Here is an 18,947-nt window from a genome sequence, read left to right as displayed (position 1 = left end):
ACGTATTTAAAAATAAAATAAAAGTAATAAATGATTTGGTTATTAATTTAAAGGTTATTGTTGTTACTTTTAACATTACCGTTTTTAAAAAATAATAAAAAACTGGTAATACAATTGTTATAACCGATGATTAAAAATTTAACAACCATTTTAATAACTTTAACAACGAGTTATTTACCGTACAAGCGATTTTCGAATTATTTTAATAACGTAATAAATGTAAAAATATTACGAATAATAACAAAACTCCTTGTTTGCTTTGTGTTATGCGCCGAAAAAGATAAAAAACTAATGGTGTTTTAGTTAAAAAAAACTTAAATAACGTTGTTTTATTACTTGTAAAAGTTAAGAAAATCTTATTTAAAAAAAAAAAAGATTATTATAAAATAATAAAAATATTAAATTAAATATACTTAAATAAAATTAATAAAAATGTTATAGTTTATGTAATTAATACGTAGGTAAAAAAAAATAAATTAACCACCGTTTTTATTAATTTTAACAATACTTTTCGTTTAATATAACTTAAAAGTTTTAATAAAAAAGTTAAATAAATAAAAAATAATAATAAATTTTTTAATTATTTAAAAACAACATATAATACCAATGATATTATAAAAATTTATAAATTTAACAATTATAATTTTAAAAACGAAATTAACATAAATTTAAAAAACAATAATAAATTTTAAAAGTTATTTTATTTAATTAAACTATTTTATATATATATTTTACCTTTTTTTTATATATATATTAATTTTATAAATATATTATAAAAATTTTAAATTAATATTAATAATTTAAATACTTTTAAAAGTAATATTAATTTTATTTAATTACATAAAAATAATACGGTATACATAATTTTACTCCGTTATATAATTAAACGCGTTTTATATAAAATTTATTAATAAATAAATTAATTTTTTATAATTTTAAACGTATTAAAAAGTTAAACTTACAATTTTTTTAATTAAAAATAATAATTACCATTTTAATATAATATTATAAACTTTATTTATTAATTTATTACCTTATTTTACAATTTTTTAAACCATATTATTAATTAAATACTTTACATACGTTTATTACATTTCGTTAACCTTTTGTAACTTTAAAAACTCCGTCCACAATTTTAATTTTTTTTATTTTTTAAACTTAATAAAATCGTTATTTAAATAATTGTTGTTAATATACGTATTTAAGTTAATATTTACCGTTTTTTTAAGGTTTATTTCGTTGTAATTAAAAAGAAAATTATAAAGTTTAATTATAATATATATTAATTTAATATAAACTTTAATATTAAAATAAAAATTTTTTATAAAAATCGTAAAAACGTTTTTTTACTGTTTAAAAACCCTTTTAATAACGTTTTTTAATTAATTATATTTTAAATTAAATAACTTTTTAATTATATTTAATTTAATATTATTTAAAACACTTTTTTAAAAATAATATTATATATTATAAAACGATATAAATAATTTTTTACCGTTTATAAATCCGGCATTTTTTAATAAATATTTACCTTTAAATATTAAAAGATTATTAATATTAACAGTTTTGTTAAATATTTTAACATCGTTAATTAAATTTTTTTAACCAATTAAAACATACATAAATTTCCCATTAAAATCATAAATAATTAACATATTAATTAACGTAAAACTTTTACAATTCCATTATAAATTTTTATTTTTTTCGATTTATGCAAAAAAATAAATTTTATTAATAACATTAATAACGTTATTAAACCACGGATAAAATTTACCATTATTAACGATTTTTTAATACGTAATAAATAAAGTAAAAAGTTTAATAAATACTTGGGTTAATATTAAAATAAAATTTAAGTATTTGTAAAAAACCGTATAAATTGTTTATATTAAATAACCAAATATCTTTTTAACAATATAAATTATAATTTTTTAAACAATAAAATAAAAAAATATAATTAATTTTTCGTTAACGGTAATACGTATTTCTTTTAAATTAATATAAAAAAAAAGCTAGTTTTTTAATGTATAATACGTAAATTTACCCATACGCATAACACGTTTAAATCGTTTATTATCGGTTTTAAAAAAACTTTTAACATAATAAAACTTTAAAAATAAATTTATATATATTTATAGCTTTTTAAAACCTTTAACAATTGCCGTTACCATAATTATTAAAATTATAACTCGTTATAAAATTTTTTAAAAACGTTTTTTAAATATTTTAATTATTTAATAAAATTTATATAATATTAAAGTGGTTAATTTAATAAATAAAAGTTAAAAAATAAATATTATCATAAAATTTAACATTAAAAAACATTAATATTAATACGTTTTAAATTTAATAAAAATTTAACAATAAATTTAAAACTTATTAAATAAATAAAAAAATATTTTATAACATTTTACAAACAAAATTATAATAAAGATAAATTAATTAATACCTTTAAACATATTGTTAATATTTATGTTTACCTTTTATAAGTTTTTTCATATTTATGTTTACAAACAGCCTTTTAAGCTTAGATTTTTATGTGCGCGCCTTTTTATTTTTGTAATTATATGGCCTATGCACCTGTACTTTACAACGAATTCATTCCATAACGAATGTAAATCGATGGTTTTTTTTTTAATTCGTTATGGCAAGCAAGACTTGGCTGTATATCAAACGCAATATATTCGTCATTCATCAATGTCCAAGACCACTAGCAATAGCCAACCATGTAAAGCAAGCCTATTTATTTCACGGGCTGCATAAAATGGATGACTCGCGTACCCTCTCATTTTCGGGAATATCATCCTATCGACTAGACAATGTATTGAATTGATAGCTTACACACCAAATCGTATGTGAAGATCCCGGGATATTACACAGAGCTGACGCCAGCCTCTCTCATCAAGGACGACCATTCATCATGATAAGTGTTCTAAATGTTTCCAACAACCTAGTTCTGAAGAGAGGGGCATTATAAATCTACGCTCACGTGAGCGGTATCTCTACTCCAGGCGACGGTGAGAGTACGAATACCTTGCTAGAGGGCGGACAAATTGGCCGCTTGTCATGCAGGTACGCTATATTCAAACAGGCTTCTAGACTCACATATACATAAATAGGTACTATATCGCGACATAACGTTAATACTGAATTATTACATTTTGCGAACGGGATCCTCGGGGTGCCGGTGCGTCCGCTCGTAGACGAAATCCGCGACCACTGTAACGCTATCGTTATATCCGTTAACTATGAAGAACACTCTAACTTATCTTAATAATAACCCTTGTCTAGTCCTTGTGGAAATAAATGGGCTTATATTCCCTACCTATATAATGATGGCTCATTCGAAGACAACTCGATTTTCTATCTGGTAATCCTTTCTAGTTTCTACTTCTCATATCCCTAGTAGTTGTCGTTTGCTTAAACGAAGCAATGACCAAAGGCTCTATTCTAGTTACCGGTGCCAACGGCGGCCTGGGTTCCGCCATCGTTGACCAGATCTTACATCGCCCATCACTTGCTCAAGAATATCATGGACTATACACGGTCCGCAAGGTCGAGAACGCCGATGCTGTGAAAAAGGTACTCCAAAGCGCCGGCAAGGTGAATCACCAATATGACCTCGTCCCCCTCGACTTGGCAAGCCTCGCTAGCGTGCGCCAGACCGCCGCAGACATCAATTCGCGAGTTTCGAGCGGCGAGATACCACCTATCCGTGCCCTAGTGTTATCTGCGGCATACCAGGAGCATGACCAGCACGACTTCACCAAGGACGGTTTTGACATGTCCTTCCAATCTAGTTACCTTTCACATTTCCTCCTGACGCTCCTATTACTCCAGAGCATGGACAAGGAGAAAGGCCGTATACTCGTACTAGGGAGCTGGGCACATGAGTAAGCAACCATCACCCTCTCTATCAACATCCATTAAGCCTTTAGTTATATTTGGTTCATCATAAACCCATGGCTAATTCACCTTAGCACTACCGATCCTAGGAACAAAGTGGGACCATTTGGAGATGCTTATGTGCCCGAAGAGTTCCATCAGATATTCAACGACCCCGAAGGCAGCACCGAAGCTATTGCTAAGGGTAAGTGGGGTGTTCCCGCAGGGCGCACAGAAAATCCCGTTGCTGGTATGAGGCGGTACGGAGCTGCGAAGCTATGTGAGATTATGATGATGTGAGTACCCCTTTTCCTCTTCTTGCCGCCTTAGGTACCTAGGTAGTTAATACCTCTCTGCCAAACCGAGACTAATGCTGCCCAGGCGTGAATTAGCACGGCGTATACCGCAAGACCCAGCCCTCTCCAAAATCGCGGTGCTAGGCCTTGACCCGGCAGCAATGATGAGCGGCATAGCGCGGCGTAGCAGCTGGCTGGTGCGAGTTCTCATCATGCAGTGTATAGGCCCGCTGATCGCGCCGATTGTGACGTGGCTAAGCCCCAACGGCAATCTACGGACGACGTGGAAGTCGGCCGGAGATGTGATACACGCGTGCTTCGATACAGACGGCGGTCTTGGCGAGTACCCGAACGGGATCTACCTTAACGGCACGGCCATCTCGGACGTCGGGCCGGAGGCTAAAGACGAGACTAAGTGCCGCCGGCTATGGCGCGATAGCTTGGAGTATGCGAATATTAAGGAGGGCGATACTGTGCTGGCAGATTGGCGATGAGATGTGGACCGATAGTTTATGTATGTAGAATACCCTGTTTTTCATTGTGTCGTTTTCTATAAAACCCTAGGTTAGATTGAAGTAACTTATTGAAGTAACTTCTTAGGGCCGAGTGTATATGCGCTATGCTGTGATGTATGTTGCATTATATTTGCGGAATATCCGAAGTCGGCATCCGTTAGGTATCTAGGGTGAGACCAAATCTGCCGAACCTAAAGTGAGTGCCGCCAGGTCGGTATCAAATGTATTTACCGCGGCCGAAGAAGGGGGTCGCTCATCTCAGCATGCTACATGCCAACGTAGATAGATATACTGTAGGTAGGGACCGTCGTAGCTCGGACGCACGAAGTTGCATCCTTTACCTGTATGATGGCTGTCCAAGAGGTTACTGTATATGCAGAGCTCTTAGAAGGGAGAAGAATGCGGTCATATGCAGCCTTGCTGTACCACCACGAGAACGTTACATGTGTGGGGTTATATATTACGGTTATATTGAGAGCTTGCATCAGCTAACTGCTTCCTCTGCATCCGTATCGTGCTCTAAACAGTCTAGCCGTTATCCCGAACCACGGGACTTTAGCTAGAATCTCCATGATGTGCTCAGGGTTTCATCTATTTTGTCCATGATAAGTCTAGTTCCTAGACTATGTCCCGTGGTTCGGGTACGGGATTCCATAAACATCTCTGTCTGTTGTTTTGTCTCCGGAGGCAATGGGGGATCTGGCAATAAATTTTGAAGCTTTCCCTCTTTTGCTATTTATCCGCGTTTTGCAAGTCATAAAGATCTACCTGTGCAACGAAATGGCTAACGTATAATAATTGCGGTTAAAATCGTTGTGTGTGACTGGAACCGTGGATCTTGGGGAACCATGTTATGCAGATAACCCATCCTATACCAACCAGGTAGGTAGAACCAACTTCGTCTCATATATACATCCCTCCTCATGTATGCCGGCTCTTGGTGAACACCTCATTGGTCCAGTTCCGTCGTATGAATGTATCTATATCAACCGCGCGTAGCATTGATTCGACGTTCCGCTGCCCAGTTTTCTGGGGGACGCATTCAATTGCCATTTAACGAGTTTCTTCGTAAAATTCTCCCATAAAGAATTCAGGGCGGACACCTGATAATGTCATCATCGGGAGAGACCTAGGCACGGGCGGATGGAAGCGCGCGTCTTTAGGAGTTCTAAGCCATCTCTTCGGAGGCGACGGATAACTCGGCCAGCGATCACTCGACAATGGCGCTCATCAGGTTGCTCTTACTAGGCCTACTGCCGTTTCTATGCCTGACGGCCTCCCCTCCGAAGCCCTCGCGATTTGATCAACTGGGACCGAGGGGTAAGCCGACAAGTGCTCACCGCACGTCCGAGAGCGGAAGGCATATCAGAGCTATGCTTCAGTCTCAGAAGGTGAATAATATAACTAGCGGTACAATGTCCATATACAACGAGACGTCTAAAATCTCGAATCGGTCACCACGAGAGCCGTTAGCAAGATACGGTGCGGGGATTGTATATATGCTAGAACGTACGCTATTGACCTCTCGCATTGTGAGACGGCAGCTAATGTCCTTAGGTAGTCGCTCTCGGAACTCCCGGACAGATAGTCTCGGCTATCCTCGATACCGGATCGTATACGCTACTCGTGGATCCGGATTGTAACCAGGCGGCGGACCCGAAGGCTTGTCAGACATATGGGTACTACGACACGAAACAGTCGTCTACCGCTAAAAATCTCAATGGCTGGTTCTCTGGCCAATTCGGCACTGGCTATATGGAGGGGGTATGGTTCAGTGACACAGCCTATGTCGGGCTAGACAGTATGTATTCGTACCCCCCTTTTAATACTCTGACTAGGACATGACCCCATATCTTAACGCGCCTAACATTGGTGATAGACCTACCGCTTCCTAATCTAAGAGTTGGGGTAAGCAAGTGGAGCGAGTATATTTGGGCTGGGGTGTTGGGTGTCTCGTACGGCAAGGCGTGGAATACCGGATACCAAACCTTGCTGGACCTTCTTGTTACGCAGAGCTATATTGAAGTACCAATATTCAGCCTAGGCGTCGGATACCAAGGTGGTGGGAGTCCGAGTGAGTTGCCACGGACCCTATCGCCATTCCTAGGAGACTAATCTCCCTTAGGTGATATCATCTTCGGAGGAGTAGACAGAAAGAAATTCCGAGGATATCTAGAGCCTCTAGAGATCTACCCGTACCCGGACCAGCAGCTGAAGCTCTTTGGACAAGTAGGGTAAGGCGCTCTCATAATCCTAAAGGCAGGTAAAAACACTGGTGTATGCTGAAACTTGCAAAGCTATCGGGTAAATCTGACATCTTTGGGCGTCACACCTCCCGGACGAAACGAAACAATGTTGACGGACACCGACTTCGAACGTAATGTACTAATCGACTCCGGATCTACGTATACCTATCTCGACGCGGACCTAGTTGTTACTATTGCAAGGGCCTTGAACGCGTACCAAGATGAGAATGGAGTCTATCGTGTATCTTGCGACATACGAAATTTGGACGGCTCCGTAAACTTTGGGTTTAACTTCTATAATATAATCATTAGAGTCAATTACGCCGACTTCATCGTCGACTTCGGTAATTATTGCGCTCTCGGGGTCCAGCCGACGGATTACAATAATTCAACGTGGGTGCTAGGGACGAGTTTCATTCGAGCTGCATATCGTAAGTACAACAAAAAGAAATACTGGAAATTCGATGACGCAAAATAACAGCGGCTGCTAATAGAGAAATTGAATAGTTATATTCGATCAGTTGAATGATGCCGTCTGGATTGCACAATACTTCCCGTGTGGTGAGAATGAGATAGCGGATCTCACTCAGGATGCCGGCAGACAACTGTGGTTAGAGGTCACGGGCTTATGTTGACCAAGAAGGGTGAAAAAGCAAATAGGACGCGGAAAAAGAAGGCCCAAAGGGTTCCGATGTGCTGCCCGGCGCAAGGGATAGGTAATGAACCCGGAGTTTTATACCGCTTCATCATGCCTAAGACATGCTATATACTATAAGATCGCCATATTGTTAACACCTCGCACGTGTAAGTCGTGCTTAAAATTTGAAGAGCATTCGTTATAATTTGTTCGCATTTATGCTAAACATCTGGTCCTCTGATATCCTCGCTCAGTGGACTACGGTGCACCATTAGTGCGCAACCGACAAAACAAAAAAACGGATGAAAATTCGTCCGATTGGCTGGCGTAAGCGCTATAATTATAGCGCACTTACCCATTAAGCACCCTATAACTACAGGGCATTACAGTGAGCAGTACGCTATAATTATAAGGCTTGTAAATCGAGGATTTTAATTGGCTGACATTTAACCAGCTGCAAACAGCTGCAAAGATTCCATTGTCAATTTAATTTTTAATTGCCTTATACACACAACACACAACACATTCAAATAACTTTACAAAGACAACAATTCAGACATTATAATTGGTATCATTTTATAGCCTTAATTGATGCGAAAATAATGATTTAAGTTGCATCGGCCTTTTGGCTGTTGTGTTAAAGTAAAATCAAATAGCGCTTGTTTGGAAAGGCAAGCACGTGATACCCTTTAAAAGCACCTCGATAAAGTCATTCCAACCAGACTCCAGATACTTTAATAGCAATATAATACTCAATACATATCGCATAAACATGCAATTTGGTCCATTATTTTCGCATCAATTAAGGCTATAAAATAATATCAATTGTAATGTTTAACTTGGTATATTTGTAAAATTATCTGAATGTGTAATGTATAAGGCAATTGAAAATTGGATTGACGATTGAATCCTTTAATCTGATTGGCCAAATCTAGATTTTAGTGGGAAGGGTGGCCCGGATATTACATAACCTCGGAAACTTTTTTCAAGCACTATAATTCTAGCGAATGCACCACTGTAATGCCCTGTATTTATAGGGAGCTTTAGCGTATGTAGGTGCTGTAATTATAGTGCGAGTGCCAAGTCGGACGAATTTTCATCCGCTTTTTTGTTTTGTCGGTTGCGCACTAATATGCCACCGTAGTGGACCTTGCCTCGTCCAAATATTCATCTGCGAAAATATCAGCATTTTCCACGGAGAATAATAAAATACTAAAATATAGTATCAAGCATGATGCTGCCAAAGAGTTACTTACCCCTATCTTAGAACCACTAGTAACCGGCAGACCAGCATGCAATGTCGCCTGATCCCCCGTACCATCGTCGTGCAAGTTCTGCCAGAAGACCGCGTTACCAACGATAGGACGGAACGTAACTCCATTCTCCCACGGCTCATCGCAGTCGACGAATTCGCACCAACGCTCATCGTGGGGCGCAGACACCATAGGAAAATTAGTACCGCCGCCCGTGATGTCTTCCGAGGCGGCGACGTACGCGAAGAAGGAGCTCAGCCGGTTGCCGCCCAGCGCAGAGGTCGCATGCGCTGCGTTCGTGTACCAATCCGTGTGAAAATGGTACCGTTCTCCCTGGCCGTACTTAACCAGCTGCAGGGGTTCGAGGTGCGTCCGTGGCACGTCGAAGCCCTGGAATAACAGCGCCCGCTCCTCGATGCACCGGACCACGGCGTCGCGCGGCACGTTAGTCGACTGCGAAGTCCGCGTCTGCCTTAGCCCTTGGGCGCCGGATGCATCAGCGACAGCGGAGTGGGAGAAAGTGTCTTTGCTATTGAAGACTGTTAGTATATAATACGAATAAACAGACGAGTGTAGTACTTACGTTATTTCCTGGAGATGCGCTTGTTCTTCAGCTGTGATGAAATTTGCTAGATATATAACCAACGGTGACTTGGATACTATATGGCTCTGATATGCTGGATGTTGGCAAGTATAATCGCTTGATGATATTAATGGTTTTTGTGCACCGCTGTTATGGCTATGTGCCTGAGCCAATCCAGTAGCGAGCGATAGCAGTGTTAAAGATTTCAACGAACTCATGATGAATTCAACAGACAGTTGGGATTATGAGAGGGCAAAAAAGGAACAAAATCACTTTCATTTCTTACGAGAATATTCAAATATTTCACTCTCAAGCAGTTGGCACATCTACATCATACATAGTAAGGAGAACATGCAGAGTCGAAACGTCAACTGTCTGCGTAAAAGGAGCTTTCCCCTGTTCAGCGTTGCAGTAACCCCTAGTCGAGCTCATTTAGTGGACAGCTTTAGCGCAGATCCAGGGTCGTGGAGTCGGGCATCGTCAGATCTAACCCCTGATCTGCAAGGTAAACTCAGCTATACATAGTATAACTGCTTAGTATTTGATTTTATGAGTTCCCATTCAACTTATTGGAATGACAACGTTGGTGATGCTTAAATAAATTCACGATGAGGATCAGAAGTACAGAACTCTTATATCTGCTTGCAGGCACTAGAATAGCCGTAGCATGGGAGCATTCCAGTGAAGATGAGTTTCGTCGAGCTATAGCCGGTCATAACCATGCTTTAGTTGCCTGTGAGTTACATATCTTAAATTTACTACTAGAATCTCCATTCTAACCTGAATATAGTTATAGAACCATCAGCGTGAGCTACCTATAGCCCAATAATTAACCATACCTCACATTTTGGAGACTAAGATTTATTCAGAGCTGCCAGCCAAGCTCTAGAGCCAGAATGGACGTCTGCGGTGGAGTCAGAGAAGAAATCTCTAATAAGCGTCGACTGCGCTTCGGCTGCAAGCTTGTGTAAGGAGTTCGATGTCATCTCATATCCCGCCTTGCGATTTTTCGATGGCCACGGGAAGATGACACCGTACCGAGGCCCTAGGAGGACATCCTCGTAAGTATCCGTGATTACCGGTTCGACAATCTCACTTTTCTATTGTACCGACTCAAAGCAGCGGGCTAAGACTCCAACAGGATACTCTCATATCTGAAAAGGGCTGTGCGTCCTGCCACCACGGCCCTAGACTCTGAAAAGAAGACTGTAGCATTCCAGTCTAGTGATGACTACGCCGTCGTCGCGCGAATAAACCCGCAAGACCAGCATGTCAAGATCTTGTACGATACACTCGCCTCCCAGTACCGGGACCGCCTGTCCTTTGGGTCGGCGGAAACAGATAAAACGACAACAGTAACGTGCTACAATAACCGGGACAGCCAGCAATTCACCATTTCAGACTTAACGGCCATCGACGCTCTGCCTCAGCTCATTGAGAGTTGTCTCACACCCGTGATCGGAGAGTTTACTCGGACGAACGAAATGAAGTACCTGCAGGTAGGTTATAGCTGAATGCACCAAATACTTAAGAGCCATTAATAACACGATGTGTAATAGTCCGGCAAGTCGCTCGTCTTCTACTTCTCCCCGTTATTCGCGGAGCGGGAAGCGTACGTAGCGGCCATGCGGTCCGTAGCTAAGATGTACAAAGAGTATCTAAGCTTCGTGACAGTAGACGCCAATGAATACGGAGACCTGGCTGCGCCCCTGGGCCTGATGCCCGGCGTGTTCCCCGCGCTGTCGGTACAGAATCCTATGTTCGGCAAGGTATTCCCGTATCCTCGAGGGCGGGATATCGCGCCCGAGGTTGTAGGCGCGTTTCTAATGGATATTAGCCAAGGCAAGGTTGAGCCATGGGATGGGACGATGAGCACAGATGGAGGGCATGCACATGATGAACTATGAGCTAAGTAACCAAGTCAACCAATCCTCAAATAAGAGGACAAAATAGTGTAGCATAGCTTAGCGATAATGGTGTATTATTTCCATCCATAATACTCCAAAATCAGGGGAACAGAAGTAATACATCCATTATCCAAGCAGAAGCTAGGTATACGAGAATAATTCACATTTCTTAGAACCCAGGTTCCGTTAAATTCTTTACAAAATTCAGATTCCCTCCCGTAAGATAAGCGTAAAATACGCTTTACGGCAAGCTCAAAAAGAGCTCCAAAAGCTTGGGGTAGTCCGGAGTACTAGAATTCATATCATATCATATCAGTGACTTATTCTTCAGAAATCATATGCGTAAATACATACCCCATTCCCGATACAGGATCCCATCCCTCAATGGCCGGGAACCCAGTCGTCTTACATGCCCGGTTATCGCCCTTCGTGATATCTTTGAAGACTTCGGGGTGAGAATACTGCGCTAGGTGGTTAGAAGATGTCTTCGTTGGGATTGATTCGACAAGATATTATAAAGACTTACTAGGACTTGATGAATAAACCCGACCGGGCTTTTACCAGCCGCTAAACGCCCCTCGTTAATCAGAGTGATGATCGATCCCCAGAGTGGCGCCGAAGCGGATGTGCCACCAATGATCAGTAGCTCGCCGCCGCTCGAAATGACAAAGTGGTCTCCATTGGCCGAGACATCCGGATATGCTCTCCCTAGCTTGTTAAAGTGCCCCGTGCCAGCGTGGACGTTGCTATAGTTGCCGCCACCGCCTTCGTAGCCCTCGAACGGGAGCTTAGCCTCTTCAAGGTACTTATTGACAATATCCTTTTGCCAATCCGGGGCATCGTAGATGTTAGAGAATCCCCCACCAGACCGGAACCTATCCGTCGCCTCCTCGGGGTCGACACCAGGAGTCCCATTAGCCTGCAGGACGGTCGATCCTACCGTCAGGATATAAGGACAGGTCGCGAGGAACTGCGGATTGAAGACGTCCCGCGCGGGACCTAAGCAGCCAGAAGGCGCAGCGGGAGATGAGAAGCCGCCGACGCCGTCATCGCCTGATGAGATGATGATCGTAGAGCCTTGTAAGCCGAGCTTCATAATCTCGGCACATTGCCGCTGCTGATAAGACGCTGGGAGATCAATTTCGGCTCCGCTGTAAGAGATACTGATGACGTTTGTCGGCTTGTACACACCGCACATCAACTGCCCGCTGTATCCAGAACGGTCATGCGGATTCGGGTACACAGGGTCTCGGCACTCGGGGCGTTTACAATTACCTGATTCGCCATATGCTTCGAAAGTACAGTAGCTGCCGTCGATTGCGTTCCAAAGGTCTGACATAAGCTATTAGCAAGTGTCATATAAAATATTATTCAAATAGGGGAACCGCGGGTTAGTCTTAGTTACTGTTAAAGAAACCCAAGTACGACTCTGGGTCAAACTCGTAGTTAGTCTGGTACCACTCGTCGTCGACCTGGTAGAGTGCAGGCTCCTGGGGCCAGATCAATCCGTACGCCATTTGAAAATCGAGGTTTGCTTCTGACCCGGCCAGCCTAAGATTTGTCGTGGCTCCTTGCCCGCCGTCTACGGAAAAGAGCTCAGGATGCGTTCCGTTCGGGATTTCACTATGAGCCATTAGCATCTTTAATAGTATCTGTAAAGGAACCGAAATCTATCTTACTCCGTGAAGCTCCAGAAGAATGTATCGAGATCATGCTGTGTGTAGTGTTGTCCGAGGGATTGGAAAATTCCCATCTTGTTATCTGGGTGTTTCTTGGACCCTTTCGGAATGCCATATAGAGCTAAGACTTTAAGTTAGCTTATGAGAATGTTTACTCAAGAGAAATATTTGTACCCCTGATACAATCCGGCGTGATATATTGGTCACAGCCACCAGGCAGTGTGAAATTGCCGCTTGCTACATCTGCAGGTTCCACTGGGCTCGCAAAGCGTAAAGGTCCCTCTACGTTTGGCCCTGTAGTTCTTTTAAGGGGTGCAAGGTTATTCTTGCTCCTCTCACTTTTGAGCTTAGCAAGTTCACCCTCATCAACTAGCTGGCCGAAGCGATGAATGGGGCGTACACCGGCTTCCCTCCGTTTCTTCGATGGAGGCTCTTGCGTGTTCCCGTAGCCCATCAGCTTAATACCGGGTGTAATGTAGTCAACGTGTTTTTTCACCTCTTTCGGCAAGTGGTATCTTAAGAATGATTAGCCCGCTGCTTGTACCCCATGCTATCGCTACACTCACTCATCACAAGCAATGTTTTTAGCACCTGTATCTACGTGTTCCCACACGTGATAGTCTGCCATTAAGAGATCTTCTACTTTGTTAACGGGGGCATCGAATTGCACCCACTATACGAATTATAGTCAGACCCCCATCAAGGCTATTCATGTTACAATGATAGTGTATTGGCTCACTTGTTTATTGCTAGACTGCGAGATGGTATTGGACGGAATCCCTGCCTTGATGAGCCAGTCTTTGACTGTCTTGATACTCGCTTCTGATGGCTCAAAGAATTTGACAACCTTTTCTGCTGAGAGGTGCTTGCCATAGTTCTTTGATTTAGGATTCGATCTTAGGAATTCTTATTAGCTATTTTGGAGAAACATTGGATAAGAAGAGCCACCGCACATGTCCATCAACAAATCATGACCTGATTGGAGGTTTTGCTGCTTCAAACCTATGCGCATAGGTAAGATAGCATCAGGTACTGCACTCTTCAATTTCGTCCAAGATCTTTCTTGCACTGCGGCTCTTTTCTCATGTTGGATATGAGTGTTTGGTATCCTCCGTCTCAGCCTAGAAGATTCAGCGCTTAACGACTGGTGGAAAGGAGGCGCGGCAAAGACTTCTAGCGCGGCCAAAGCCGCCAGAGTAATGAAATTAAACAACTTCATTTTGATGGCCACTTGAAAAGGGAAACCGAACAGCCGGCAAACGCGAGAGCCATGCATGGGGTTTAAGAGATAGTCGGTGCTCGTATTATATTAGCACTACTGTAGAAGCTAGCTCCGCTCTGCTTGTAGGAGTGGTGTGTAAACACCACAGAGACCTCCATGCCGACGACCGCTTTCGGCATTGCTCAAGTCAAGGCCAGAAATATACGACTGTCCACTCTCACTGGGCGCGGGTAAATGTATATGTGAGCCAATTAGCCCAATCCCGCCCTCCCCTACAATCAATGGTTGTCGTTTGTTAGCAAGGGTAGAATAAGAGGAGTGGCGTTAGAATATTTGGAGATTTATTGTCTGTGGTATTTACAAGGTATCCCATGAGCTCAGGTCAGAAGCCGGTAACCCCAATACATGGAAAGGTCAGATTGGTGAATATGGACTCGGCTAAAATCGTACCAAGGCTCCCCGGACTTTTCTCTGATTTGGTGCCATGGATGTGAGTTTGAGCGTCACCTGAGCTCGATATCAGGGTCCTCGTTAATAAATGATCCATCCCAGTAGACGGGAAGAAGGACAATGCACAAGGAGAACACGAGGGTGTAATTAGATACCATACGATAAGAAACACCCCGTCATAGCTGTGCTCATGGAGGCTCATTAAACTAGTCAGTATTTACCGGACCGCATTGTATATAACCGGCGTTCATGACAGTACTAGCATTGCACAGTATGCGGCGGTAACCCCTCTTGCCACTCAAAGTTAATCAAGGCTAGTCATATTTCACGGCCCTCATAAACTCCGAGGACGAATGTTGTTATTCTCAGATCTTACCCAAATTATCAAACTTGAGAAAGGGCTAGATTTGCAGGGGCATACACATCAGTCTCGTGACTCAGATGAACTTCCTGTGCTAATCTGCGACTACAAGGTCCAGACTACCTACAGCAGTTAATCATAAGTACAGCAGCTGAGAAGATATCGATTTGCCCACTATAAGGTCCTTATGGCAAGGTCGTGTCGTTAGGATTCTCGCGATGATTCAAACAGGTTTGTCAATAAGACAATCTTAGTTATAGCACTCCCGCCTCTCGTTAGTAGGCATCACTCAAGGTAACCGTTATGATCATTAAGAGGGCAGCGCCTGATGTTGTCATTGACCAAGTAGTCATTAACGTCATCGCGGAGCGGGTTCTCGAAGGTGTCTGGCAATGAAAGATCCCAATATTCTGCATATGGCGAGTCTTCCTCTTGCCCATACAACTCGCCGCAAATGCAAGCGTCGTCTAGGTTCATCGTCTTCCGAATCTTAGGGAGAAGCAACTGCCACGACGTACTTCTCAGCCGAATGTCTCGGAGACATAACTCCTTAAGAGTGCCTTTATGTCTTCTGAGCATAGACATTAGGTCATGCCGTTCACATGTAATATTTCCCAAGGTCAGACTGTCGAGATGTTCCCATTTATGCTTTGGCTCCATTATATCCTCGAGCCGTGCAGCATATCCGTGTTGTTCCGAATGCCAGTTAAAAACAACATATAACGTCTGTAGCTGAGTTAACGATTTGATAAAGTCGCGCAATAATCCCGTTTCTAATAGACGGCGACATTGAGGAACCTCTGTCCCGACAAGTAGATCTTCAGTAACGCTAACATCAAAATCATCCTCGCCAGTATCGATGCATAGCTCGAGGCATGTAAGGTTAGAATAGAAGGAAAGGGCACTTCGGAGCTCAGCGGCTGGCTTCTGGAAAAACTGCCAGCTGAACGCACCGGCGGTAAGGCTTTTTAACTTGATGTTAGCCTCGAAGACAGCAGATAGGAGAGAATCAAGCTGCCGGCATCCCATCGGTGTTAACTCGTCACCCGGTTTGATTAGACATCCTTCAAATGGAGTCTTGTTGCCACGCCAAAACCAAAAGTCGGATGACATGGTGATTTCCTTAAGCGACGAAAATCGAGAAATGACCTCTTTGAGGCAAGAGATATCTTCATCCTTATTCAGCATCTTCTCCTGCTCGTCAATAGCGATCTCGTAATTCTTGTAGAGCCTCAGGAGCTGCTGGTTTCCTATGCGTGGTGGCGGTGTTTCATTCGTATGCTGGGCTATGATCTTCTCTCCGCTTCTAATGATAGAATAGTATTTACGAAATTCATCTAGGGATTTCTTAGGCGATTCTAAAGTATGGCCAACATAAACCAGCGAGCGGACATTCTTAGATGCAATAGGGTGCAGAGAAATGTGCCGGAGCATGTCAAAGTCGTGGGGATGCAGATAAAATATAATCTCTCGGAAGGCGAAGCAAGCACCAGCGTCTGCAAAGGCTCTGCTGCATAGTCGGAATCTGCGGATGTCCTCGATATCGAGGTATGAGCAGATTAAGCATAGTATCTCCGGGATCATCATGTCCATAATTGTAGTGTTTAAAAGATAGACCTTAGATAGATAAGTCTGATATAATATACTATAGTAAACAGAGTAGGAGTATCAGATGTGGTAGCGCCGGTGAGATACACGATACACGGATAAGAGCGATTGAGTCATGAAAGTCAAGGTTAGAAAGTTGCCAATCGTCATTTGATTATGAAACTCAACGACGCGAAACAAAGCCCGTTATATTGATGCACGTGCAGAATCCTGCCTATAACCTGCGGGGCATGCAATTAACAATATATATTAGGTAATTATACGAATACTGAAAGTCCGGGACCGAAGCCCAAATTCGCACTATATCGATCATATATTAACCACCATAACATTTCATACTTACCTCCAAGTGCTTTCCATGTGGCTTTGCTTAAGATCGCTCTATTATTTTAGACTATACCTTAGGTACGTAGTTAAGCATAATATCATTACCTACCTAGGTATGTTGATGCAAGGCATGGACTACCACTGAAAATCAAAGGGCCTCTGATTCGAACGTAATAAGGGTGAACATGAGTCAAGATTCATTCGTTAAATAACCGAGTAGGAATCTCATCTAATAATTCCATCAGTCCTCGTGCACTTATCAACCCTCAAGTTCTTTCATATCGACTTCATTCCTCATCCCATAAGCTCACAGCCCTCTCTTACTACACCTACCACGGCACCTGTTTGAATAGCCTCACTTCCACCAGCAGACACTCTGTATTCTATCTCCGCTAGGCCGTCAAGCCATCTAATCATGACCTCAGGCTTCACTTCCATCTTTACTAGTTGCTCCGACAGTGCTGTGATTATATCCGCCAACGCGAGGCCGTTAGCCACCTTCAGCGTATTGATCGTCGATAGGCAAGTGGTTACGTCACTAGTTGCAAGTAGCGTACTAGCAATTTTCGTGATCGCATCAGGAGGCGGGGCTGCTATACAATTGTAGATAGTCTCAGTCGTGATGGTTTCCCTAACGATATCTTTCTCGGGGACCTTGGGTGCGTCTTTTGGCTGTATCGGCGTGCCTTATCAAGTCAGTATTAAGCACCAATAATATTTCGGAAGGCTAGGAGGGCTTACTAGATGCATGACAAGCCTGGAGCACATTTAGTGCTCGTCGCATGTCTCCTTTACTCAATTTAACTAGAGAGTCTGTAGCCTCGCCTGAGATTTTGACTCCCTCCTCCAGAATAACTTTATCCACCAAGACCCGAATATCGCCTTCTTTTAGAGGACTAAATCTGAAGCGTGTACATCGAGACAGCAATGCAGGTGATAATTTGTGGGTGTAGTTGGCGATAATACAAAATCGCGTGTTCGCTGTATACTTTTCCATGATTCTTCGTAAGGCCATCTGAGCAGTGTTCGTCATAGCGTCAGCTTCGTCCAGAATAATGAGCTTATAGCTTGCCATGCCACCGGGGCGTGAGGCCCCGCCTATTGTAAATATCTGCTTCGTCGAGGCAAAGGTCTTGATCTGCTCACGAACGACATCGATACCTCGATCGTCTGAAGCATTCAACTCTAGAACCATCTGTCGCGTATTCTCTGCCCCATAGATACGCCTCGCAAGGGCTAGGATGGTAGACGTCTTGCCCGTTCCCGGGGGCCCGTAGAGAAGGAGATGGGGTAATCGGTTCGAATCGACGAACTTGTTAATGGTGGCTAGGATATCTTGATGGCCTGAGACATCAGATAAGGAAACAGGTCGGTACTTCTCAACCCTAGCATTCAATTTAGTAATTGGGAACGGAGGATATCTTAGAAGCGTTGTGATAATCCTACCATGGTAAGGAGTCTTCTGCTTCAACAGGCAGGTTTGCAGCACTACGTTTACCCTTGGCAGTGTTGTCGGAAGAAAATTTGATATCGTTAGATTTCGGGGGGGCATCAATATCCATCTCATCTTCGAAGTCGGACATGTTGAAATTTTAAGGGTTGGCGATGGTACCGTAGCTGCTCGTTATCGTGAAATTCGGCAATGGAAAGCTTCCCTTAGGAGCTACCTATTATAGTAACTGTTCTCGTCGGCGTTCACTCCTCTTAAAAGCCAGAAATATTCCTTATGATAAGAAATTTCCCTATTGGTAGTAGGTAATCTTGAACAGCCTTCTTTAAGTTGGGTTAGATGTACATGGGAGTTTGGATGTTTCTGTTCAATTCGATTCTAGAATTTCGTTGAAAGACGCGTAAATTGAAGATGCTTAACGCGTCTCTGACTGGCAGGGGTAAAAATGGAAGTACATCAATACATCTAAAGATGTACCTACTTGCATGTACCTAAAGTACGAAGTACGGATTACATGATACATAAATG

The 18,947-nt window shown here is 42.1% G+C and overlaps 7 protein-coding genes across 7 annotated transcripts; 3 read left to right on the top strand and 4 right to left on the bottom strand.

Moving 5' to 3' along the window:
- Positions 1–3,133: 3,133 nt before the first annotated feature.
- F4817DRAFT_198456 (NAD(P)-binding protein) lies at positions 3,134–4,796 on the top strand. Its single transcript, XM_049298547.1, has 3 exons — positions 3,134–3,893; positions 3,981–4,181; positions 4,267–4,796. Exons 1-3 carry the CDS (start codon positions 3,433–3,435, stop codon positions 4,673–4,675), a joined length of 1,071 nt encoding a protein of 356 aa, XP_049156589.1. The 5' UTR covers positions 3,134–3,432; the 3' UTR covers positions 4,676–4,796.
- A 646-nt stretch (positions 4,797–5,442) lies between these two features.
- On the top strand, positions 5,443–8,137 carry F4817DRAFT_198477 (acid protease). The gene is made up of 8 exons (XM_049298548.1): positions 5,443–5,578; positions 5,945–6,205; positions 6,258–6,497; positions 6,576–6,770; positions 6,822–6,930; positions 6,994–7,373; positions 7,450–7,967; positions 8,034–8,137. The coding sequence occupies exons 2-7, from the start codon at positions 6,070–6,072 to the stop codon at positions 7,575–7,577; spliced, it is 1,188 nt and encodes a 395-aa protein (XP_049156588.1). The 5' UTR covers positions 5,443–5,578; positions 5,945–6,069; the 3' UTR covers positions 7,578–7,967; positions 8,034–8,137.
- Positions 8,138–8,385: 248 nt separating this feature from the next.
- Positions 8,386–9,732, bottom strand: F4817DRAFT_345398 (uncharacterized protein). The gene is made up of 3 exons (XM_049304256.1): positions 9,416–9,732; positions 8,836–9,361; positions 8,386–8,750 (listed from the first exon to the last, which is right to left on the bottom strand). The coding sequence occupies exons 1-3, from the start codon at positions 9,631–9,633 to the stop codon at positions 8,676–8,678; spliced, it is 819 nt and encodes a 272-aa protein (XP_049156587.1). The 5' UTR covers positions 9,634–9,732; the 3' UTR covers positions 8,386–8,675.
- Positions 9,733–9,913: 181 nt separating this feature from the next.
- Positions 9,914–11,613, top strand: F4817DRAFT_198405 (uncharacterized protein). The gene is made up of 5 exons (XM_049298543.1): positions 9,914–10,150; positions 10,206–10,221; positions 10,285–10,476; positions 10,557–10,914; positions 10,975–11,613. The coding sequence occupies exons 1-5, from the start codon at positions 10,024–10,026 to the stop codon at positions 11,320–11,322; spliced, it is 1,041 nt and encodes a 346-aa protein (XP_049156586.1). The 5' UTR covers positions 9,914–10,023; the 3' UTR covers positions 11,323–11,613.
- On the bottom strand, positions 11,311–14,480 carry F4817DRAFT_198423 (protease S8 tripeptidyl peptidase I). Its single transcript, XM_049298546.1, has 9 exons — positions 13,955–14,480; positions 13,741–13,897; positions 13,568–13,674; positions 13,176–13,516; positions 13,002–13,122; positions 12,728–12,945; positions 11,849–12,654; positions 11,677–11,783; positions 11,311–11,612 (listed from the first exon to the last, which is right to left on the bottom strand). Exons 1-9 carry the CDS (start codon positions 14,275–14,277, stop codon positions 11,564–11,566), a joined length of 2,229 nt encoding a protein of 742 aa, XP_049156585.1. The 5' UTR covers positions 14,278–14,480; the 3' UTR covers positions 11,311–11,563.
- A 617-nt stretch (positions 14,481–15,097) lies between these two features.
- Positions 15,098–16,798, bottom strand: F4817DRAFT_198407 (uncharacterized protein). The gene has a single exon (XM_049298544.1). It carries the CDS (start codon positions 16,625–16,627, stop codon positions 15,320–15,322), a length of 1,308 nt encoding a protein of 435 aa, XP_049156584.1. The 5' UTR covers positions 16,628–16,798; the 3' UTR covers positions 15,098–15,319.
- Positions 16,799–16,925: 127 nt separating this feature from the next.
- Positions 16,926–18,832, bottom strand: F4817DRAFT_345388 (P-loop containing nucleoside triphosphate hydrolase protein). The gene is made up of 3 exons (XM_049304255.1): positions 18,416–18,832; positions 17,711–18,354; positions 16,926–17,655 (listed from the first exon to the last, which is right to left on the bottom strand). Exons 1-3 carry the CDS (start codon positions 18,550–18,552, stop codon positions 17,264–17,266), a joined length of 1,173 nt encoding a protein of 390 aa, XP_049156583.1. The 5' UTR covers positions 18,553–18,832; the 3' UTR covers positions 16,926–17,263.
- Between the last annotated feature and the right edge of the window lie 115 nt (positions 18,833–18,947).

Source organism: Daldinia loculata (genome assembly GCF_022478755.1).
Source record: "Daldinia loculata strain CBS 113971 unplaced genomic scaffold F4817scaffold_45, whole genome shotgun sequence".
In the NCBI taxonomy this organism is placed as follows: domain Eukaryota; kingdom Fungi; phylum Ascomycota; class Sordariomycetes; order Xylariales; family Hypoxylaceae; genus Daldinia; species Daldinia loculata.
The sequence above is the reverse complement of the archived record's forward strand: the minus strand, read 5'-3'. Positions and strand labels throughout refer to the sequence as shown.